Here is a 20,996-nt window from a genome sequence, read left to right as displayed (position 1 = left end):
CTCTCCCAGACTAGAGGAGAGAGGGGACTCCCTACCCAAAGCATGGCCACAACCCTTTCCTCACTTTTTCTCTGAACAGAACTCAGAGCACCTTCTTGAAGGGACCCCTCTCCGGTTAAGGCCACACAGGGGAGTCCACGTCCTCTGTATCTCTTCCTTTTTTATGCCACATGGTTAAGCTCCTTGGAACCCTTCTGTGCTGTCGGGGTTCCATCACCTTCTTTCTGAGCCAGTCTGCTGCAAGGTCTTGGTCCCCAGTTGACCTCTCTGTGGGTCCCCTGGCCTCAGCTTTCCTCAGATCTGGCTCTAGTTTCTCCTTGTCTTTGTCTTCTGTAGGCCAGCACTGTTACCACCTCTTGAGGTTCTCAGCTCTAAACAATTGTTCTTTAGGGGTGGAATTAGATGGAGCCAAGAGCTCCTTGACTCATCAGTATGGGAACTGGATTTGAGGCCAGGTCTAGGTGGCCTTCAGGTTAGAGATTATTATTATTTTTTTGCTTTGCTTCCAAAGACTAGACTTGTTTGACAAGAAATGGTTTTTATAGTGCCTCTGTTGAACCTACACCCTTGGTTCTCTGGTTTACCTGTGGCACTGATATTTATTTTAAATGACTTCCTTAGTAGGTATAAATTGGAGCTTTTCGTTACGCGTGCAGTCATCTAGTGTCCTGTGAACATGGCTGCGCCAGCCTCAAGTCTGAAGATACAGAAAGCCATGAATTTCAGTCCCATTTCTTAGCTATTAAGGATTAAGTGTGGGATGACACACTCAACAAAAGTAGGTTGGGCCAGATGCCTCAATGGATGGATAGATCAAGAAAATGTGGTATATATACATGATATTATACCACCGGTAAAGAAAGACTTGGAAAAAATTATGCTAAGTGAAGTAAGTCAAGCCCAGAGAGACAAAAGACTTATGTTTTTCCTCATAAGTAGAAGCTAGAGTTAGCTCACAAACTGCATGAGTAAATACATGGAATGGTATGTAAGTGTATACAGATGTATGAATGGAAATATGGTAGATTCAAGGAAGATCTCAAATAGTGTCATTCTTTAGGAAGCCAAAATCAAAGTTCAACAAAATAATACAGAACGAAGAAGGTACTCAAAGGGGTGGGATGAGGTCAAGGGGAAAGGAATAATGAATGAAGAAGAAAGGGAAAATGCAGACTAGAACCCAATGTATATCCCCACAAAATAAAGAGGGGTGAGGAAAGGGTGGGTAGTGAGGGATGAGTGGAAATGACAAAAGGGCAGGGCAGGAAGTTTAGCCAAGTGGTGGAGTGCTTGCCTAGCATGCACGAAGACCCGGGTTCGATTCCTCAGTACTACATACATAGAAAAAAGCCAGAAGTGGTGCTGAGGCTCAAGTGGTAGAGCTCTAGCCTTGAGAAAGTCCAAGGGCAGTGCTCAGGCCCTGAGTTCAAGCCCAGGATTGGCAAATAAGTAAATAAATAAATAAATCTAAAAGAGGGGGGTGACATTTATCAAGATATGTTGTATTCATGGACTGACTTGTTTTTTTTCATATATTTTTTATTGTAATTAATAGAAGGGTTACATGATATTTGCCAGATAGAAGGTGCATTAATTTCCATACATTGATACCCTTTCACATGTCTTGGTCCCCATTACCCTGCCCACCACTCCCACCCCTCATCTGTTTTCCCCCATTCCCTATCCAATTTCAAATAACCAAATACAAATATATCCAATATATCAAGTAACAAAGTGAGATAATGTAACAATATGAGATAATCAAGGGACAGCAAAAGAGATGAGAGATAACATAGTACATTAAGAACAACAATCATTCATTATATGGCTTATGTTTCTATATCCTAGAGATCCTTTCATTTAGCGTCCTACTATATGGCCTTTTGTATCAAGGTTTTGCTGTATTGCAAATCTCTGCTAAGAGAGCCCAAGGTTTCTACTGATTATGACAAATGAGGGAAACCATTGAGCCTAAGTTCCTTTGAGTCTGGCTTACTTCACTTAATATGATCTTTTCTAAGTCTTGCCATTTCCTAACAAATGGGGCAATGTCATTCTTTCTGACAGCAGCATAGAATTCCCTTGTGTATAAATACCACATCTTGTTGATCCACTCATCAACTGAGGGATATCTAGGTTGGTTCCATATCTTTGCTATGGTAAATAGTGCTGCAATGAACATTGTTGTGCTGGTGGATTTAGTATGTCCTTGTTTCTGGATGGTTGGGTAAATGCCAAGTAGTGGAATTGCTGGGTCATAGGGGAGCTTTATGTTTAGTCTTTTGAGGAACTGCCATAGTGCTTTCCATAGTGGTTGAACAAGTTTGCACTCCCACCAACAGTGTAATAGTGATCCTTCCGAATGGCCACAACCCCTCCAGCATCTGTTGTTATTAGATTTCTTGATCTTGGCCATTCTAACTGGAGTGAGGTGGAATCTTAGGGTTGTTTTGATTTGCATTTCTTTTATGGCCAGAATTGTCAAGCATTTCCTCATGTGTCCATAGGCCATTCTTACCTTGAGGTCTTTGATCCATTTGGAGTTAATTCTAGTACAGGGTGACAAAGAAGGATCCAACTTTAGTTTTCTGCAGGTGCTTAACCAGTTCTGCCAGCACCACTTGTTGAAGAGGCTGTCTTTCTTCCATTCTATTTTTTGGCTCCCTTGTCAAAGATTAGGTGGCCATAGGTCTGTGGTTTAGTATCTGGGTCTTCACTTCTATTCCATTGGTCTTCAGGCCTGTTCTTGTGCCAGTACCAAGCTGTTTTGATAGTTATAGCTCTGTAATAGAGTCTAAAGTTTGGAATTGAAATTCCTCCTGCGCTGTTCTTTCTGCTAAGAAGTGTTTTTGCTTTTCGGGGTCTTTTATTATTCCATATGAAATTTTGGATTGCCTCTTCTATTTCTTTAAAGAATGACATTGGGACATTGATGGGTATTGTGTTGAATTTGTAGATAGCCCTTGGCAAGATTATCATTTTCACGATATTGATTCTTCCAATCCAGAAGCATGGGAGGTTTTTCCATTTCCTCAGTTCTGCTTTAATTTCCTTTTTCAGGGTTTTAAAGTTTTCATCAAAAAGGTCCTTTACATTCTTAGTTAAGCTAATTCCTAGGCACTTTATTTTCTTTGAGGCTATTGCAGAAGGAGTTGCTTTCCTGATTGTTGCCTCGTTCCTCTCACTGTTGGCGTAGAGGAAGGCAGTTGATTTTTGAGGGTTAATTTTATACCTTGCTATCCTTCCAAAGTTTTGAATCAGCTCAAGGAGCTTGGGAGTAGAGTCTATAGGATTCTTTAAATACAGGATCACGTCATCTGCAAAGAGGGAAAGTTTTACTTCCTCTTTCCCTATTTGGATCCCCTTTATATTTGCTTCTTGCCTTATTGCACTGGCTAGGAATTCTAAAACTATGTTAAAGAGGAGTGGAGAAAGTGGGCATCCTTTCCTCGTTCCTGATTTTAGAGGGAATGGCTTTAGTTTTTTGCCGTTAAGTACAATACTAGCTGTGGGTTTGTTGTATACAGTCTTTATTATATTGAGGAATGTTCCATGGATTCCTAGTTTCTCCAGAGCTTTTAACATAAAGGGGTGTTGGATCTTGTCCAATGCCTTTTCTGCATCTATTGGGACAATCATGTGATTTTTGTCCTTGCTCCTGTTGATGTGTTGAATTATATTAATTGATTTGCGTATGTTGAACCAGCTTTGCCTCCCTGTGATGAAACCTGTTTGATCATAGTGTATAATTTTTTTGATGAGTTGTAGACGGTTGGCCAGTATTTTGTTGAGTAGTTTTGCATCGATGTTCATCAAAGAAATAGGTCTATAGTTCTCTTTCTTTGATAAATCTCTGTCTGGTTTGGGGATGAGGGTTATACTGGTTTCATAGAATGAGTTTGGTAAAGAACCTTCATTTTCAGTTTCTTTGAAGAGCTTGAGGAGTATTGGTGTGATCTCTGCTTTGAAGACCTTATAGAATTCAGCTGTGAATCCATCTTGCCCTGGGCTTTTCTTAGGTGGAAGGGCTCTAATTGCCATTTCTATTTCAGTGCTTGAAATAGGCCTGTTCAGTTGGGTTAGTTCTTCTTGGTTCAGTGTGGGTATGTTAATATTGGCTAGGAATTCATCCATTTCTTCTAGATTCTCAAATTTGTTGGCATAAAGGTTTGAGAAGTATTCCCTCATGATACTCTGGATCTTGGTAATTTCTTTCATGATTTTACCATTTTTGTCTATGATTTTGTTTATTTCGGTATGCTCTCTTCTTTTTTTGGTAAGATTTTCTAAGGGTTTGTCAATTTTGTTAATTCTTTCAAAGAACCAACTTCTTGTTTTGTTGATTCTTTCTATAGTTTTTTTTGGATTCCAATTCATTTAATTGTGCTTTGATTTTAATAATTTGCTTCCTTCTAGTGGGATTAGGGTTGGTTTGTTGCTCTTTTTCTAGGAGCTTAAGGTGACACATTAAATTGTTGGTTTGCGATTTTTCCAATTTGTTATTGTAGGCACTCAGAGCTATAAATTTTCCTCTGAGTACTGCCTTTGCTGTGTCCTAAAGGAGCTGATCTTTTGTGTGCTCCTTTTTGTTAAATTTCATAAACTGTTGGATTTCTGTTCTGATCTCTTTGATGATCCATTGGTGATTCAACAATGTGTTGTTCAATCTCTGTGAGTTACAGGGTTTTCGTTGGTGGAGTTGTGTGTTCAGTTAAAATTTGATGCCCTTGTGGTCTGAGAGAGTGCAGGGAATAATTTCAGTGTTTCCAAATCTGTTCAGGTTTGTTTTATGGCCTAAAATGTGGTCTATTTTGGAAAATGTTCCATGTGCTGCTGAGAAAAACGTATATTGTGTTGTTGCTGGGTGGAATATTCTGCAGATGTCTGTTAGATCTAGTTGGTCTATATAGTTGTTCAATTCTAAGGTTTCTCCCTTGAGTTTTTGCCTTGTTGACCTGTCCAAAGGTGAGAGTGGTGTGTTAAAGTCACCAACAATCACTGTGTTTCGATCTATACTTGGTTTCAGTGAAAGTAAAGTTTGCTTGATGAAGTTCGGAGCTCCGGGATTGGTGTGTAGATATTTAGGATGGTGATGTCCTCCTGAAGGAAAGATCCCTTTAGTAGTATGTAGTAACCTTCTTTGTCTTTTCTTATTAATTTTAGTTTGAAGTCTATTTTATCTCATATGAGGATGGCAATTCCAGCCTGTTTATGGGGGCCGTTAGCTTGATAAACTTTATTCCAACCTCTCATTTTCAAAAGGTTTTTGTTTTTTGGGTAAGATGTGTCTCTTGAAGACAGCAGAACGATGGATCCTGTTTTTGATCCAACTAGATAATCTATGCCATTTAATTGGAGAATTAAGTCCATCGATATTGAGAATCAGGATTGAGAAATATTTATTAGTTCCTGCCATTTTTACAAGCTTTTGTTAGGGCCTGTGTCTTGATAGTTTTTGTTGTACTTAGATGTTATGAGTTTTAGGTGCCATGTCTTTCTCTGTATTACATTTGTGTTGGTTTTCCATGTGTAGAACATCTTTGAGAATTTTCTGTACTGTTGGTTTTGGTGCTACATAATGTTGAAGCTTTTCCTTGGAATGGAATGTTTTTATTGTTCCCTCAGTTATGAATGAGAGCTTAGCTGGGTACAGTATTTTTGGCTGATAGTTATTTGACTTCAGGGCATGGTATATATTGTTCCAATCTCTTCTTGCTTGAATGGTCTCTGCTGAGAAATCTGGGGTTATTCTGATTGGTTTGCCTTTATAGGTGATTGTTCTCTTCTCCCTGACGCTTCTACGATCCTATCTTTGGCCTCTATTGATCCAGTTCGGATTATAATGTGGCTGTGGGATGTCATTTTCTGGTCAGGTCTGTTTGGGGTTCTAAAAGCTTCTTGTATCTGGATGGGCCTGCCCTTCTGGATATTTGGGAAGTTCTCTGAGATGATTCCTTGAAGTATATTTCCAATACCATTGACCTCTTTCTCTAGACCCTCCTCAATACCAATTAGCCTTAAATTAGGCTTCCTAATTGTATCTTGGGCCTCCTGTAGTGTTTTCTCATATTTCCTAGATTTGAATTGACTGATTTTCTGTTCTTTTTCTATAACAACTAAATTATCTTCAACCCCAGACATTCTCTCTTCTGCATTGTCTAACCTGCTAACAGAGCTATCTACTTTATTCTTCATCTCCCTTGCTTCTAATTGCTCATTTTGATGCCTTGCATCTCTTGTTTTAGATCATGTATGGATTTCTTTAGCTCCTTGATTTCCATTTGAGTGGTTAGTTCAGCAGCTTTATTCTCTTTTGACATTTGTTGGAGTTCAGTCACCTTTTTGTTTGTGGATTCTATGAATTCGTCCATTTTTCTTTGAAAAACCTTTATTATGGCCTCCTTTATGGCTTCCCCCTTTTCACATATCACCTTGTTTATGGTTTCCTCTTGTTTAGCTGTGGCTTTCTTCCTTATCTCTTTCTTTATGTTTTCACATTTTTCATTAATGATGTTTTATCAGTTGCATTTGTATAGCACTTGGAAGGCTCTCCTCTAGATTTTCCACTGACTGCTCCATTGCCTGTTTATGTTGGGTGGGAGATGCTATTCCTTGATTTGACATTTTTCTTGAGTTTCTTGTTCTGCCCATGTGAAGATGGGAGCAAGATTAATACTAAACAAGATTATAGTTTTTCAGATATAACCAACCTAGACCTTTTCAGTTGGCTGGCAGTAGATATTAGCTCTTTTAGATTGGTAATAACACTCTCTCTTTCTTTTTGTACACTTACATACAAATCTAATATAATCACAGATAACCAATTTATGACCAAAACAATAAGCCCCTCAATCCAATCTCTATTGTATTTAAGTCCCTCTGGACGTAGAGTATAATTGAACACCTAGATACACAGCATTGCTCAACAACCATCAAATGTAGATCCATGCATTATAAGAGTTGAAGCATGAACAGAGGACCAGAGACAGAAAAGTAATATGAAAGACGACAAGGGAGGTAGGAAAAGAATAATACAGGAGTGTAAGAATATTATAGTAATGAAGAAAAGGTATCGTGTAAGGATAACTGAACTAAGGTGATAGACAGGTAGAGTATTTGTGTAGAAAGTTAGATGAACTTAGATAAAACTTATCAAGAAAAGAAGAGTAATAATAAGACTATATAGAGAAAAGAGAGAGGTTGATAAAGGAGATTTCAATGATACCAATCTAAGAAAGAAAAGAAAAAAAAGAAAAAAGAAACAAAACAGCAACAAAATAAAGGAAAACAGAACACACACACACATACACACACACAAAACGAAAACAAAAATAAAAACAAAAAAAAAGAAAAAAAAAGGTGGGGGGAGATTCCTCACTGTTCTGAGTTCTTACCCAAAAGATACTAGGATTGAGAACCCGGAATTTAAAAAGCAGGTGACTGTATCAATATGGATATCATTTTTGTTCAAACTGTACCCAGAGCTGTCACTGTGTTTCTAGGAGCAACCACAGTGACAGCGGGATTGCGGGAAAAGAGAGAAGAAAAGAAAAAAAGAAAAAAAAAGGAATGAATCATAACATTAGAAAAAAAGGTGCAGGTTAAATGGCAAAGAGAAAAATAAGAACATTTAAAAATGCAAATGAAATGGGGTAAAAAAAGATAAAAAAAAAAGGGTATTCTTCATTTTTTTTTTTTCGGTGGGGGAGAGGTTAGGAAACTTGTGTCTCCACTAAATTCGGGATCTAAACACTTCACAAAGTCTTTTTCTCTTGTGATTTGGCTTTGTGGTTTTTCGGATCAGATTGCTTGTTTGGCAAAACAAAGCTGGAAGATCTGCGGGCGGCTTTGTTTACCAGGTCTTCGGGTGGCACAGGGGATGGACTTCAGCAGCGCTAGGGCCGGATTTCTGGCTAAGGGATCTCTGGGAAATCCTTTGCCAGTTAGGTGGCGCTGTCAGCAGCACCTCTCAGGCTCCAATTGCTTTGGCCTGGGTTGTTGCCAGCAGTCAAGATGGCGCTGCTCTCAACTGGTTTGGGAGGGGCTTCCTCCCAATGCAGTTCCCGGAGCAGAGGTGGAAACTTCTTGGAGCTACTCACAAATTGCTGGATTCTCCGGTTTCGTGAAGCTGGCAGGTCCGTGCACGGCCGGGTGTCGGCTCTGGGCTCGCGCAGGCTCTGTGTGGCTCTCTCTGTAGCCGGCGGGTCTGCGCTGCTGTGCAGCGCTTTCTCTGCTCTGATTCAGAAGAGCCTTTGTCTCCCCGGCCACTCCGCGGCGGAGCTCCATGCTCTCTTTTCGCGCTGGTATTCTTCCTTTTTTTCCTCTCTGCCTGAGTTCTCTGTGGTCCTAAAGCTTACTTAAGATCAATTTCTGGTTGAGGACTGTCTTCTGCACTGCCAGTACATGAATCTTGGCAGGAGCTCAGTATGGCTCACCCTGAACTGCCGCCATCTTCTGCCGAATCTTCATGGACTGACTTGTTAAATGGCAGCTCCTTTGTTCAACTACTTAATGATAATTTATTTATTTATTTATTTATTTATTTATTTATTTATTTATTTATTTTTGTGGGTCATGGGGCTTGAACTCTAGGCCTGTACACTGTTCTTGAGCTCTTCAGCTCAGGGCTACCACCCTACCCCTGGGCCTGGGCATTGTCCCTGAGCTCTTCTAGCTCAAGGCTACTGCCCTACCCCTGGAGCCACAGCCCCACTTCCCATTTTCTAGGGATTAATTGGAGATAAGAATCTCTTGGTCTTTGGTGCCCAGGCTGGCTTTGAACCTTGATCCTCAGATCTCAGCCTCCTGAGTAGCTAAGATTACAGGTGTGAGTCACCATGCCCAGCTTAAATATAATTTAAAACAAGGGAAAAATGGACTAGGATAAAATAGTCTTGGATTTGTAGGAAAAGGAATGGCTAATGGTGAACTTTAGCCAAGGGGAAGTCACAGACAGTTCTGTAAAGGAAGAAGCATTTGGGGGTGGCTTTGAGGAATGTGTAGGAGTTTAAAAGGCAGTGTAAAGGTGGAAGCACATTTCAAGAGAAAGGAACCAACATATCCAGAGTCCAAGATCAGTTATAAGCATGAGAATGACAGGAAGAGAGCATGACAGGTGTGTGAAGATGAAAACAGACACTGTTGTTTTTCTGGATGGGTGTGGAGATTTGGTAGTGGGAGTTGTCACAGCCTAAAGTTTGATTCCCAGGCAGTGGGTTGGGGGTGGGGGTGACCACTATTTCAGAGGCTGGAGAAAGGGCTGGGTGGTGTGGAGACCAGTCGGTCTCTCTGGGTGGGAGAAGCATGGCCAGGGACCCCCCTGAGGGGCTGAGAGGGAACCCCCAGAGTCTCTGAGGCTTGGGGTGCAGAGGATTCTGCAGGAAGCCTAGCACTGGCTGCTTTCGAGGTTCTATGTGCCTGAGCCTCAGTGCTGGCCCGATTTCGGCTTTCAGAGTGTAGGCTCCAGAGCGAATCCCAGCCGGGAGCCTGTCGTTCCATTGGAGGAGCAGTAAAAGTCATTAACGAGGAGCTAGAGAGCTATAAATAAGCGAGCACCATCCCACCCAGTGCTCCCTGCCTTTCCAACCCGAGGGAGCAGGGAATCGGTTTTGATTCATTAATTGGCAGAGGAATGAGGCCCCAGAGACCCCATAGTGCAGCTGATTCTTTCCTACCTCCCTGGCTGGCATTGTGCAGCTCTCCTGTGCCAACTGTCCACTTGCCCTGGGTTACAGTCCATCCTCCTGGGACCTTTCAGCCTTGCTGCTCCTGCTGCCCTAGGCTGGGCTGGGCTTCAGACTGGAAGGCTGTGGGGATGTTCAGTTCCAGATCACACCTTAGGCCCACGGCCACTGTCCTCCCCTTAAAGCTGTGGGACAGCCCTTCCTCACAGTAGCTGTGGTTCAAGTGGCAGAGTGCTAGCCTTGAGAAAAGCCCAAGGACAGTGCTCAGGCCCTGAGATCAAGCCCAGGACTGCCAAAAAGAAAGAAAGAAAGAAAGAAAGAAAGAAAGAAAGAAAGAAAGAAAGAAAGAAAGTGACTCCTAAACCAGTCAGTGGTGGCTCACATCTACTTAAGAGGCTGAGATCTGAGAATCACAGTTCAAAGCCAGTCTGGGCAGGAATGTCTGTCTGGGAGACTGTTATCTCCAACTGATCACCAGAAAGCCCAGGAGTGGAGCTATGGCTCAAGTGGTAGAGCACCAGCCTTGAATGAGAAAGTTAAAGGAGTGTGCCTAGGCCCTGAGTTCAAGTCCTAGTACTGGCCCATCTCTTCCCCCCACCAAAATGTAGGCAGGCTAAAATTGCACGTTCCCGAGAGCAGAGGAAGACCCTGGAGCTCTATGGGGTGAGGTCTGAGCAGAAGGCAGATCGAGCAGGTGACAATATGAGGGCGGGGCAGGCCAGGTAGGGACAGGGAACTCACAGGATCATGGGCTGGGGTGGTAATTATAGTAGCCCCATCGTGGCCAGGTATTAATGTCCAGAAGCAAGTAGACGAGAAAGGCTCATAACACAGATAGAGAATCCAATGATGGATTGGTATGGGATTGGTATGCCACAGCAGCACCAACTTTAGAGGGAGAAGCTTCATTTCTTCCCCAATGTTCCATACAAACACAAGTGAGTCTGAATTTTGTTGTCCTTTTCTTTTTCTTTCTTTTGTGCTAGTCTTAGGGCTTAGACTCAGGGGCTGCGTGCTGTCCCTGAGATACCTACCACTTAAGCCACGGTTCCACTGCCAACCTTTTGGTGGTTCAGTGGAGATAAGCGTCTCAGAATTTCCTGCCCTGGCTGGCTTCAAAATGTGATCCTCAGATCTCAACCTCTTGAGTAGCTGGGATTGCAGGTGTAAACTTTGAGTTTGACAATCTTTTTTTTTTGTGGTTCTAATCTTTTATTTTGGCTTTTAAAATGATGAATATTTTAGTAATATTTTTATTTCTTATTTTGTTCTTGAATTTAATGGCATTTTAATCTATATTATTTATCAGTTCAACCTCTAAGAAATAACCTTGAAATGATCCCTTAAGTTTTATGTATAAATAATGTAGCAAGACCATTAGTTTACCTTGGGGCAGAAGCCTGGGAGATTTGAGAAGAGAGAAAGTGGCAGGGAACCTGGTAAGAGGAAGAGGGGGGTGGGGAGGCACGCAGAGATTGGTGACCACAGCCTTGCAGGGTCACCAAGCAGCCATTCTCTGTTGCTTGCTTACAGGAGCAGAAGGTGACTCTGGGCTATACCACTTGTGCTATAGAACAAAATGGAGGAGGAGTGCTATGCAGGGTACTGAGGAAAGAGCACTGAGAGCTGGAGGCCAGCTGGGGCAATAATATTGGTGGGATTGTCTCAGAAATAAAATAAAGACAAGCAATGTGCCAGTGTTTCACACCTATAATCCTAGCTATTCAGGAGGCTGAGATCTACCACTTGAGCTACAGCTCCATTTTCAGTTTTTTTTTCTTTCTTTTGGTAGTTTATTGTAGATAAGAGTCTCATGGACTTTTCTGTCCAGACTGGCTTCAAACTGCAGTCCTCAGATCCCAACCTCCTAAGGGGATAGGAATACAGGTGTGAGGTTAGCATCTGGCATGGCTTGCCTTTTACAGCCTTCCTGGCTCTGTCTGCCCATTCCATGGTTTTTGTTTACCCTTTGCATGTCTTAATAAAAGATGAAAAATATTTATTCTCCATAGATCAATAATTTACTATGAGTTATGACAATACTAAATTTGGTCAATTATTCATCGGCTATAAAGTATTTATAAATGCTACCTTAATTTAAAGCATTAGCTATTAGAATTCAAATATTCATAAAGCCAGAGCTGGTTTAAAGGAGGAAAGGAAGGGCAGAGATAACAAGGTGACTGGGGGAAAGTGGGTGATTGTGTCTGTTAAGCTTCCTGGAGGCACGAGGTAGTCCCAGGAGCCCAGCTTATGGGGGCCAGCCTCAGGGTAGGCAGAGGCGCTGGGATCCCTGGGAAAGATCATCTTCCTGGGTACTCAGGCTGAGCCTGGGTCTGCTCAGAGTTCTGTTCCACCTGCTGCTGCCTTCAGAGCCTCGCCAGGCTCCCAAAATGAAATGCCCATCCTGGGCCGCTTTTCCTTCAAGCTGAGGCCATCTCTGTATGGCTGGTTGGGAAACATCTTGTTCTTTCAGATAGTACCTGGAAGCCAGTTCACACGGGCTGCTTATTGAGGGGTGTGGGATCGCAAGGCACAGGGACTACGTGGATGGATGGATCTCATCTATTCAGAAACCAGGTTCTGTTTTTAGGGGGTGCATGTGTGTGGTGCCTAGGGAATGAGGCATCCAGGGTTCTTGGCAAGAGGGCACAGGGAGGGGTTTGCTAATAACCGTCTTGATCAGGTCCAGGCAGGAGAACAGTGGTTCTTCTAGCCTTAGCCTAGAATTTTTTAGACACACACTTGGGGATGGAGAAGAGTATCAGTACCCCACTGGCCTCATGGTTTTCTTATCTCTGGCATCTACCTGCAGGGAGATATTGGTGATTTGGCAAACTGAGGCATTGCCTTTGGTTTTCCTCACCAGGGAACAGAGATTCCGCTAGGGTGGGAGTCACAGAGACTTTGTCTTGCCCAGAAGTCAGTACTGCACCTGCCACATTCACCCCAAGTTCCCAGATGTTAACATCTGAAGGAAGCTGAGAAAAGCAGTTGTAGATGCAGGGCCACGTCTGGCTGGCTCAATCCTTGACTCTTTTGCACTCTGAACTGTCTCCCTTCTCCACATTCTTGTGGAACTTCTGATGGGCTTAAAGAACTTTCTGGATGCCTTCTATGTCCCTGAACCAGAGCTCTGGAAAGGAAGCTTGAGTGGGGTATTTGCATTCATCTGTACTTCCTTCTTCCCTTGGATAAATGATGTTATTGAATCCTTAGTAACTGAAGCCTGGTCTTCTAATCAAGGGAGAAGTCAGTTTATGATTATGTGATAGTGGTAACCAAAAACTGGTATCTTCTGAGAGCTCTGGAAGTGACTTTAAGCACCAAGCCATAGAACCTTGATTTCTGAACTCCTATATGACAGGAAAAAAAGAAAGACAGAAAGACTTTTGCCTGAGGTCCCACAGTGTGAGCCACAGATGTCACAGACCCACATTTCTCACCACAACCAGGACACGAGTTGAGTTGTATAAGGTCTCATCTCACACAACCTCGATTAGACTAATAGCTGATTTGGCTTTGATCTGATGTATTTTGATCTTATTATTTTTATGTTAGAAGCTTCTAAATAATCATCATTTCAACAGTGCCTCAATTAGCAGGCCATTCACACTGGATTGAAAATTGACTTGCTTTGGGTCTCTCCATTAGCGCCTGGGAGAGACTTCCAGCCTTAATTATCCACCCTGTTCTCCAAGACTGAGTGCCTGTGGTGCTGCAGGTGGCCGCATAAGGGGGTAGGATAGCAATGGCCCCGCACCCCCCCCTTCCCTGGAGGGTCATCAGCTTGAAGATGGAGGAAGAGATTGCTCTTTAGTATGACAACAGATCCTTCCTGAAATCTCAGGGGTGACTTGGGAGTGTCTCAGCACTGGCCAGGAAAGTCACATCTGTTTGGCATCTTTCTGTGCTCACCTAGGCATAGATACTTGGACCGCTGTTCTAAATCAAAGCTGCCATGGCTCCACTGGGCAGGAATTCTTATTCCTGTTGAATAGAAGGCTGGGGAACTGAAGGGCTCCGCTCTTATGATCACATGGCTGCTGGCTAGAACAAATTTGGAACTTGGATTTGAATTCTAGTGAGGTAGCAGGTGGCACCAGGTTCTTTGTCATACTGTCCTCCTGTATCTTCTGGTTGACATAATTTTCTTCCTTTGATGCTTTGATGCCAGTCACAAGTGCAGTCATTGTGGTATCTATCTCTTGAGTATCCTGAGTGACTACAGCAGCGGCTCTCCATGGTGAGTGGGCCACGCACAGGCATGAAACACATACATAGGGGGCAGGAGCCAGTTCTCAGTGTACTGTGGTGTGTGTGCTTCAACGGGGAAACTGGGGATAAGATTTGCCAGCAAAAATCAAGTGTCAACTTGGGAAGGGGCTGGGCAGATGGGTCACAAGAGCCAAGTTGACTGATGGTGAGGGAGGGCTCTTTCTCCACCATCAGCCCCAGATTGTTTCTGTCCCAGTGATATTCACTTTATTTTAAAAGTTTTTTTTTTTTAAAAGCTGGCTTCTGGTGGCTGTAATCCTAGCTACTCAGGATGCTGAGATCTGATGATCACAGTTTCCAAGTCAGCGTGGGTAGGAAAGTTCTTGAGACTCTTATCTCCAAGTAACTATATAAAAAAAAAAATCCAGAAGTTGGGCTATGGCTCAAGTTGTAGAGCGCTAGCATTGAGAAAAAAAGCTTAAGGACAGTGCCTAGGCTCTGAGTTTAAACCCTCCCTGTCCCCCCAGATTTCCTTTTTAGATTATACCATCTTGGTACTGACGAAATTCTGTACAAAAGAAGGAAGAACAATCCATTCATCTTCACAGTGCCTTATCTTTCTTTTGCTTTTGGGTTGCTGGTTTTCTTTTATATTCGTGTTTGTGTGTGTGTGTGTGTGTGTGTGTGCATGTGCCTTTTTCATTTAGATATGCTTTCTGTCAAATTGCAATGAGGGTGAGCTGATAATGTTGTGACTTGGTTTTCTTGCTTGACCACCTCTCAGAACCATCTTTCACATTCTTGTGGCAACATGGACAGAGACTTGGTGGGATTTCACACTAGCCCTTGTCCTTTGATGGTCGAGTGATTTCACATTTCATTATCTGAATGGCTATACGATGACCTATTCTCTACATGATGTCCCAGGGACAGCGTGAATTCACATCTATCAAATATTAGACATCTTTTGCTTCAGAGGCATTTCTTACCCCATGGCTCCTCCTCTTCCATAGCCTCCTGCTTGTCCACTATTAGATCATTTTTTTCTTTTCTTTTAAGGAATTACCTATTCATGACACCTAATTTTGGCAAAATATAAGGAAGAAGGAAAACCATTTCTAGGCTTCTTCTGCATGAGAGTCACTTTGAACAGTTTGTATTATTTCCTCCTGGTCTTTCTTTCATGCATGTTGAGTTTTATTTAATTGATACCATAGAAATACATACAGTTTGGTATTATTTCCACCTACCTTTTGATGACAAGCACTTTCCCATGTTATTGTGGTGCCTTTGTGAGGAGTTTCAAAGGCTATGATGTGCTCTGCAAGTAGAGCGCTTTTATAACCACTCACCTATTTGCATTTTTAAGGTCGTTTGTGATATTCTCAGAGTACCGCTCAACATCCTGTGTGTGCTTTTGGGTCTTGGCTCAGTCCTATCATTTGGTTAGGTGTAAGATAGGAGTATGACCAAAGGTACCCTTTTAGGGGTTTCCATTGCCTATTGTGGATAGGTCCTGTGTGTGTCTAGGGAGGGGCCATTCGCACAACATATCCTATCTCTGTCATCCTGGAGAATGAGAGTGAAGAGAAGGGTCAGAGAGTCATCTGGCAATGTACATAGCCAACACAGGGGCAGTGTGGATAGTTTTCATTAGGCAGCCCTTAGCCTACCTGGGGAAATAGAGTCTGAATGCCATAGCGGGAATGAGTATGAGGACTGAAGAAGTGAGGTCAGGGGCCAAGGGAGAAGGAGGTGCAGGCAAGTCTATGTAAAGGGCAGGGATAGGGGGGCCTGCTGGATTTCCATAAGTAGTTGGAGCTCCTCAAGATTCTTGACACTGCAGAAGGCTTTTAGACAGGTATGGTAGGATTGTGCTTCTGTGAGGCTGGATGAGTGTTTGGGTGGTCTGAGATTCCCAACACACTTCATTATTTCATGGGGCCTCAGGAGTGAGAATTCAGCAGAGGGAAACTGGGGGATCTGAGATGCTACTCGTGATGCTTCTAAAGGGGCAAGGTGATCTCTTGGCGTGGCGATCTCTCAAAGGGTTCTGAAGGGTCTTCTTCCTCACTTGGCAGCTGTTGGCTTCTGCCGTCTCTTCCTCCTCCTCCCCACTCTCCTTCTCCTCTTTCTCTTCCTTCTCCTTCTTCTCTTTTTATTCTTGTTCCACTGTTGCTGCTGCTGTTGCTGCTGCTGCTTCTGCTCCTCCTCCTCCTCCTCTTCCTCCTTCTCCTCCTCCTCCTCCTCCTCCTCCTCCTCTTCCTCCTTCTCCTCCTCCTCCTCCTCTTCCTCTTTGTCCTGGCGCTTGAACTCAGGGCCTGGGTGCTGTCCCTCAGTTTTGTGCTCAAGGCTAGTATTCTACCACTTGAGTCACAGCTCCTCTTCCAGCTCTTTTTGGTAGCTATGATTGGACGTAAGTCTCATGGGCTTTCCTGCCCGGCCTGGTTTTGAACCATGATCTTCAGAGCTCAGCCTCCTGAGTAGCTAGGATTACAGGTGTGAGCCACCAGTGCCCACCTTCCACGTCTTTCTTGATGCAGGCTCTCCTGTTCTTCTTCTCCTTCCCAGCTCTGCCTGAGGTATTACATAAACGCAGGGACTCCTGCCCAAGGAACCTCATTGTCAAAGTTGTTCAAAGTCTGCTGTGTGTGGCAGATGGCCACTGCCATTCACAGTCTGTGTTTTGAAATCGCATCTGCTTTCCCACATTCCTGACATTGCACAGAACATTCGTAAGCTTCAAAACTGGCACAGGGGTTGTGGTGTGGGGAGAAGTAGCTTTCTATTAGCTGACCTAATGATGTCCCCTAAAGGCGTGTATGGGGGGCTACAGGGGTGCCCCCTTGTGGCTGACGGATGACTTTCGAAGTTGAGAGTGAAATGACTATAGATGGCTTCTTAGGGTTTCTCCTCTCAGCTTTGGTGACCCCTGCCACACAGGTATGTCTTCCTTTCTGACTGTCAATCAGGCCTGGATGTTGAACAGTCCTGGACTTGACACCAAGCACTGCCTCTGGAGTGTGCCCAGCAATTTCATGGTAGAACTGTAGTATTCTTGGTTAGAAGCTGTAGATTCCAGGGCTGGGAGTTCGGCTTAGTGGTATTGTGCTTGTCTAGCATATATGGGTTTGATGCCTTGGTACCACATACATAGAAAAAGCCGGAAGTGGTGCTGTGGCTCAAGTGGTAGAGCTCTAGCCTTGAGAAAGCCCAAGGACAGTGCTCAGGCCCTGACTTCAAGCCCCAGGACTAGAAACAAAAAGATTAGACTCTTGTTTTTGAACTCAGGGCCAGGGTTTTGTCCCTTAGCTTTTTCGCTCAAAGTGGGCGCTCTGCCATTTGAGCTACAGCTTTACTTTGAGTTTTTGGGTGGTGAGTTGGAGACAAGCGTCTCATAGATTTTTCCGCTTGGGCTGACTTTGAACAGCATTTCTTATATCTCACTCTCCTTAGTAGCTAGGATTATAGGTGGAAGCCAGGGGTGCCTAGCAAATTCCTGCTTTTTTTGAGGGGACTTGAATTCAAGGCTTGGGCACTGTCCCTGAGATTTTGTGCTCAAGGCTGGCACCCCACCACTTGAGCCATACTTCCATTTCTAGCATTTTGGTGGTAAATTGGAGATAAGAGTTTCCTAGACTTTCCTGGGTGTGGGCTGGCTTTGAACTGTGATCCTTAGATCTCAGCCTTCTGAGGAGCTCTGCTTTTTAAAAATAAATAAATAAAAAGTATGTATATGTCATTTTCCCACAACCTGAGCTCTCTGACTTAATAATTGCCTTCCCCTTTTCAGTACCAGTCAATTCAGCCCAGCCAATGATTGTAGAGCACCTAGTATATTCGGGCTCCTCGCTAGGCAGTAAGGATGCATGCATATTCCTCATAATGAGACTTTGGATTCTAAAAGGGAGGAGCCATGATCTCCCCTGGGAAACAGAATGGCTCATTTGGAGATTTGCTGGGTGAGTGAGTTAGGGTTCATGGCTAGATCCCCTGTGCTCCCATTCTTGTTTGAATGGCCCAGGGCACATGTTCATTTTCCAGTGTTCATTTCCCAATGGGTTACATCAGCACTAGGCCATCAACCCACTGGAAGCTTCTCAGGGATGAGTTCTTGTCCTTGGAAGGAAGCAGCATTTCGGGGCTCTGAGCCTTAGCTGAAAGCTGGGCTATATGAACCAGAGCTTGGGCCACACTGTTGGACACTGACCCCTCCTACTCTCTTCCTTCTCTTTATAGCCTGTGACCTCATGACCCAGGGGATTTTGGCCTTGGTGACATCCACTGGCTGTGCCTCCGCCAACGCCTTGCAGTCCTTGACAGATGCCATGCACATTCCACACCTCTTTGTCCAGCGCAACCCTGGGGGTTCACCACGCACCGCCTGCCATCTGAACCCCAGCCCTGATGGTGAGGCCTACACATTGGCTTCAAGACCCCCTGTCCGCCTCAATGACGTCATGCTCAGGTTGGTGACAGAGCTGCGCTGGCAGAAGTTCGTCATGTTCTACGACAGCGAGTATGGTGAGTGCAGATTGAGCCAGAGGCTACTTTTGGGGAGGCTCAGGTGTGTGTGGGGGCTGGATAACTGGAAGCTTACAACAGGTTTTACCAGGAAGCTGGCAGAGTTTGGGTCAGTACTTGGTGGTCTAAGATGAATGGGCCTCAGGTTTGTAGGGCCCAACCTTGAGTTTTGTGAGTGGGAGAAGAGCTACAAAACCAGATCTCTAGACAGGCACTAACGTTGCCTAGCAACAGCACCTTATCATGACAGCTGAAGTTTGAATCATCTTAGAATTTTCAATAAAATATTAATAAACTATTGGCAGAGATCCGAAGAGCTGCATACAGACAGTGGTGAAGGCTGCCAGTTTGGGTTTACCTGGAGATTTCTTCACCCAAGACTGCTCACCATGCCAGATGCTTGCCAGGCTTTCTTGACTCCTTCTTTCTCTTCATGTCTATCTAATCTCAGCTTCAAAGTCTCAGGCTGGGGCAAAGGTAGAGGAAAAGAAACACTGAGGATCACAAGGCCAGCCCGGGTTTGTGGGATTGAGGGCACCGTGAATGATTGGATGTGGCTTCTTTGAAAAGCTCTTGTAAGAAAACAAGCATTATTTACTTGTAGGGAAAAAAAATCATAAAATGGGTTTTGGAGAAATGGCTTCATGTTGCTTGCTGATTTCTCTGTATAGATAACTCAACCTGAGTGCTAGAATAAAATAGTCTCTGCAGTACATTTGGCATTTAAAAAAGTTGCTTGGAAGCCAGGTGCTGGTGGCTCAAGCCTGTAATCCTAGCTACTCAAAACAAAGATCTGAGAATCATGGTTCAAAGCCAGTCAGAACAGGAAAGTGGGTGAGACTTTTATCTGCAATGAAAATACCAAAAATGCCAGAAGTGGTGCTGTGGCTCAAGGGGTAGGGCGTAAAAACTCAAAGACAGCCAAAACCTAGGCCCTGGAGCTCAAGCCCCATGACTGGTACACACGCTTAAAAAGTTACTTGTGGATCACATTCAATGAGCAGAAATAAAGCAGAGAGTTCTCATGTGACCTTCATGCTAGCTTTCCAAGGGCAGCACCTTGCCTGAGTGTTGTCCAATCTTTTTTTTTTTAATTGTATTTAATAAAAGGGTAAGTGTTGTACAATTCTAAAAGCAGGATTTGGCTTGGGTGAGGCCCATATATCTTGCTCATAGTTTGCCACTTCGTACACACTGATTGGTATGGGTTTATGTCCATGCAGTTTTATCACAGGTACATATTCATATGACCACCTGTCAAGATCCAGATTAGTTCTTACTTAGGCATGTCTCCATTGTCTCTTTAAAGCTATAGCTGCTCCATCACCTGGTAAAAATGGGGAGGGTCAGCAGCTCCATGGCTGGGGCTGGGGTAGAATGGACAAACTTTTGCAAGTCTTATTTTGTCTCCTGGTGAAATAACTTCTTTGCCAGGAATGTAACTAAGAAAAGAACTCAGCATATGTTTGCATTTGCCTAAATACTCTGCTTCTGTAAGACTGGGGTGTGGTTCTCAGCTCCTGAACAAATATGCTGCTTGAAGCCTTCCAGGAAGAATTGAAAGAGCAAACACTTACTGTGCTGAAATAATGACAAGATAGCGATGGGGCCAGGTAGGACTGAGGCTCCAGGGAATTGACTGGGCTCTGCCAAGGATCTGGCCTCTCCCTCCCACCCTCTGCTAAATCTTGGGATCTTTGAGAGGAGTCAGACTTTAGAACAGCCAGGAAGTATCACAGAGATCTCTCTGGGGCCAGAGATCTCTTTGGGATGGTGGCTCAAGTCCAGTCTGCTCTGATTCTGGGGCCTGTGCACATTGGACACAGCTTGGGATGGGGAATGCTATTCTCTAGTGTGTAAGGCCCTTTCTACCTTGCTTTCCTCCTGTTTCATTGCTTCCCATCTGCTCTGGCTCACAGGCCCCGCTTTGGGTCCCTGAGTGGACCAGAGGGCCCGGGCACAGATGGTCAGTTCTCCAGCCTTCCTTCTTTTGTCTGGCTTCTGTGACTCCTGCAGACAGAATGAGGCCTGGTGGCACTTGCCCAGACCTTGTTTTCTTCTTCTTCTTCTTTTGATTTTTCTTATATTGTTATTATAAATTGATAGACAGAAGGGTTACAGTTACATAAGTCAGAGAAAGAGTACATTTCTTTTTGGAGAGTGTAACCCCTTCCCTGATTCCCTCCCAGGTTTTCCTTCCTGTCCACACCCACATGTTGTATAGTTCATTTTCAACATGGTGTCCGATGAGTATCACTGCTGCATGGGTTCATCTTTTGCCTCTCCATTTCTGAGCTCCCTTAAAAGAAGATAAATGAATAAACAAGACAGAAGCAAAGAAAATGAAAACAGCAGCAAAGGAAAAAAAAAACCCTCATTTCCATTTCTTGAGGTTCATCTCGATAAGTATCATTTTGTATGATCAGAGGCACAGAGACATTGAGCTATGGATTCCTCCCTTAAGAATATCCTCCCTTGGTCTCACCCTGTGTGAGAGTGCCTAGAGTCTTCTTGTATAATTTATCATGTCCCAACATGTTTTGGATCAAGTTTCCAAATATTAGAGAAAAC

The 20,996-nt window shown here is 43.7% G+C and overlaps 1 protein-coding gene across 2 annotated transcripts in view; it reads left to right on the top strand.

Annotated features, from left to right (window-relative positions):
- Grid1 (glutamate ionotropic receptor delta type subunit 1) overlaps window positions 1–20,996 on the top strand; it is a 705,187-nt gene that overhangs the window by 135,531 nt on the left and 548,660 nt on the right. For both annotated transcript variants that reach the window (XM_090346710.1, XM_090346711.1), the window contains exon 3: window positions 18,141–18,425. In XM_090346710.1, coding sequence (XP_090202836.1) covers window positions 18,141–18,425 — 285 coding nt within the window. The remainder of the gene's footprint in view (window positions 1–18,140; window positions 18,426–20,996) is intronic.

This window comes from Megascapheus bottae, chromosome 15 (genome assembly GCF_031878675.1).
Source record: "Megascapheus bottae isolate mThoBot1 chromosome 15, mThoBot2.hap1, whole genome shotgun sequence".
Taxonomy (NCBI): Eukaryota; Metazoa; Chordata; class Mammalia; order Rodentia; family Geomyidae; genus Megascapheus; species Megascapheus bottae.
This window is presented reverse-complemented; position numbering and strand designations above follow the sequence as displayed.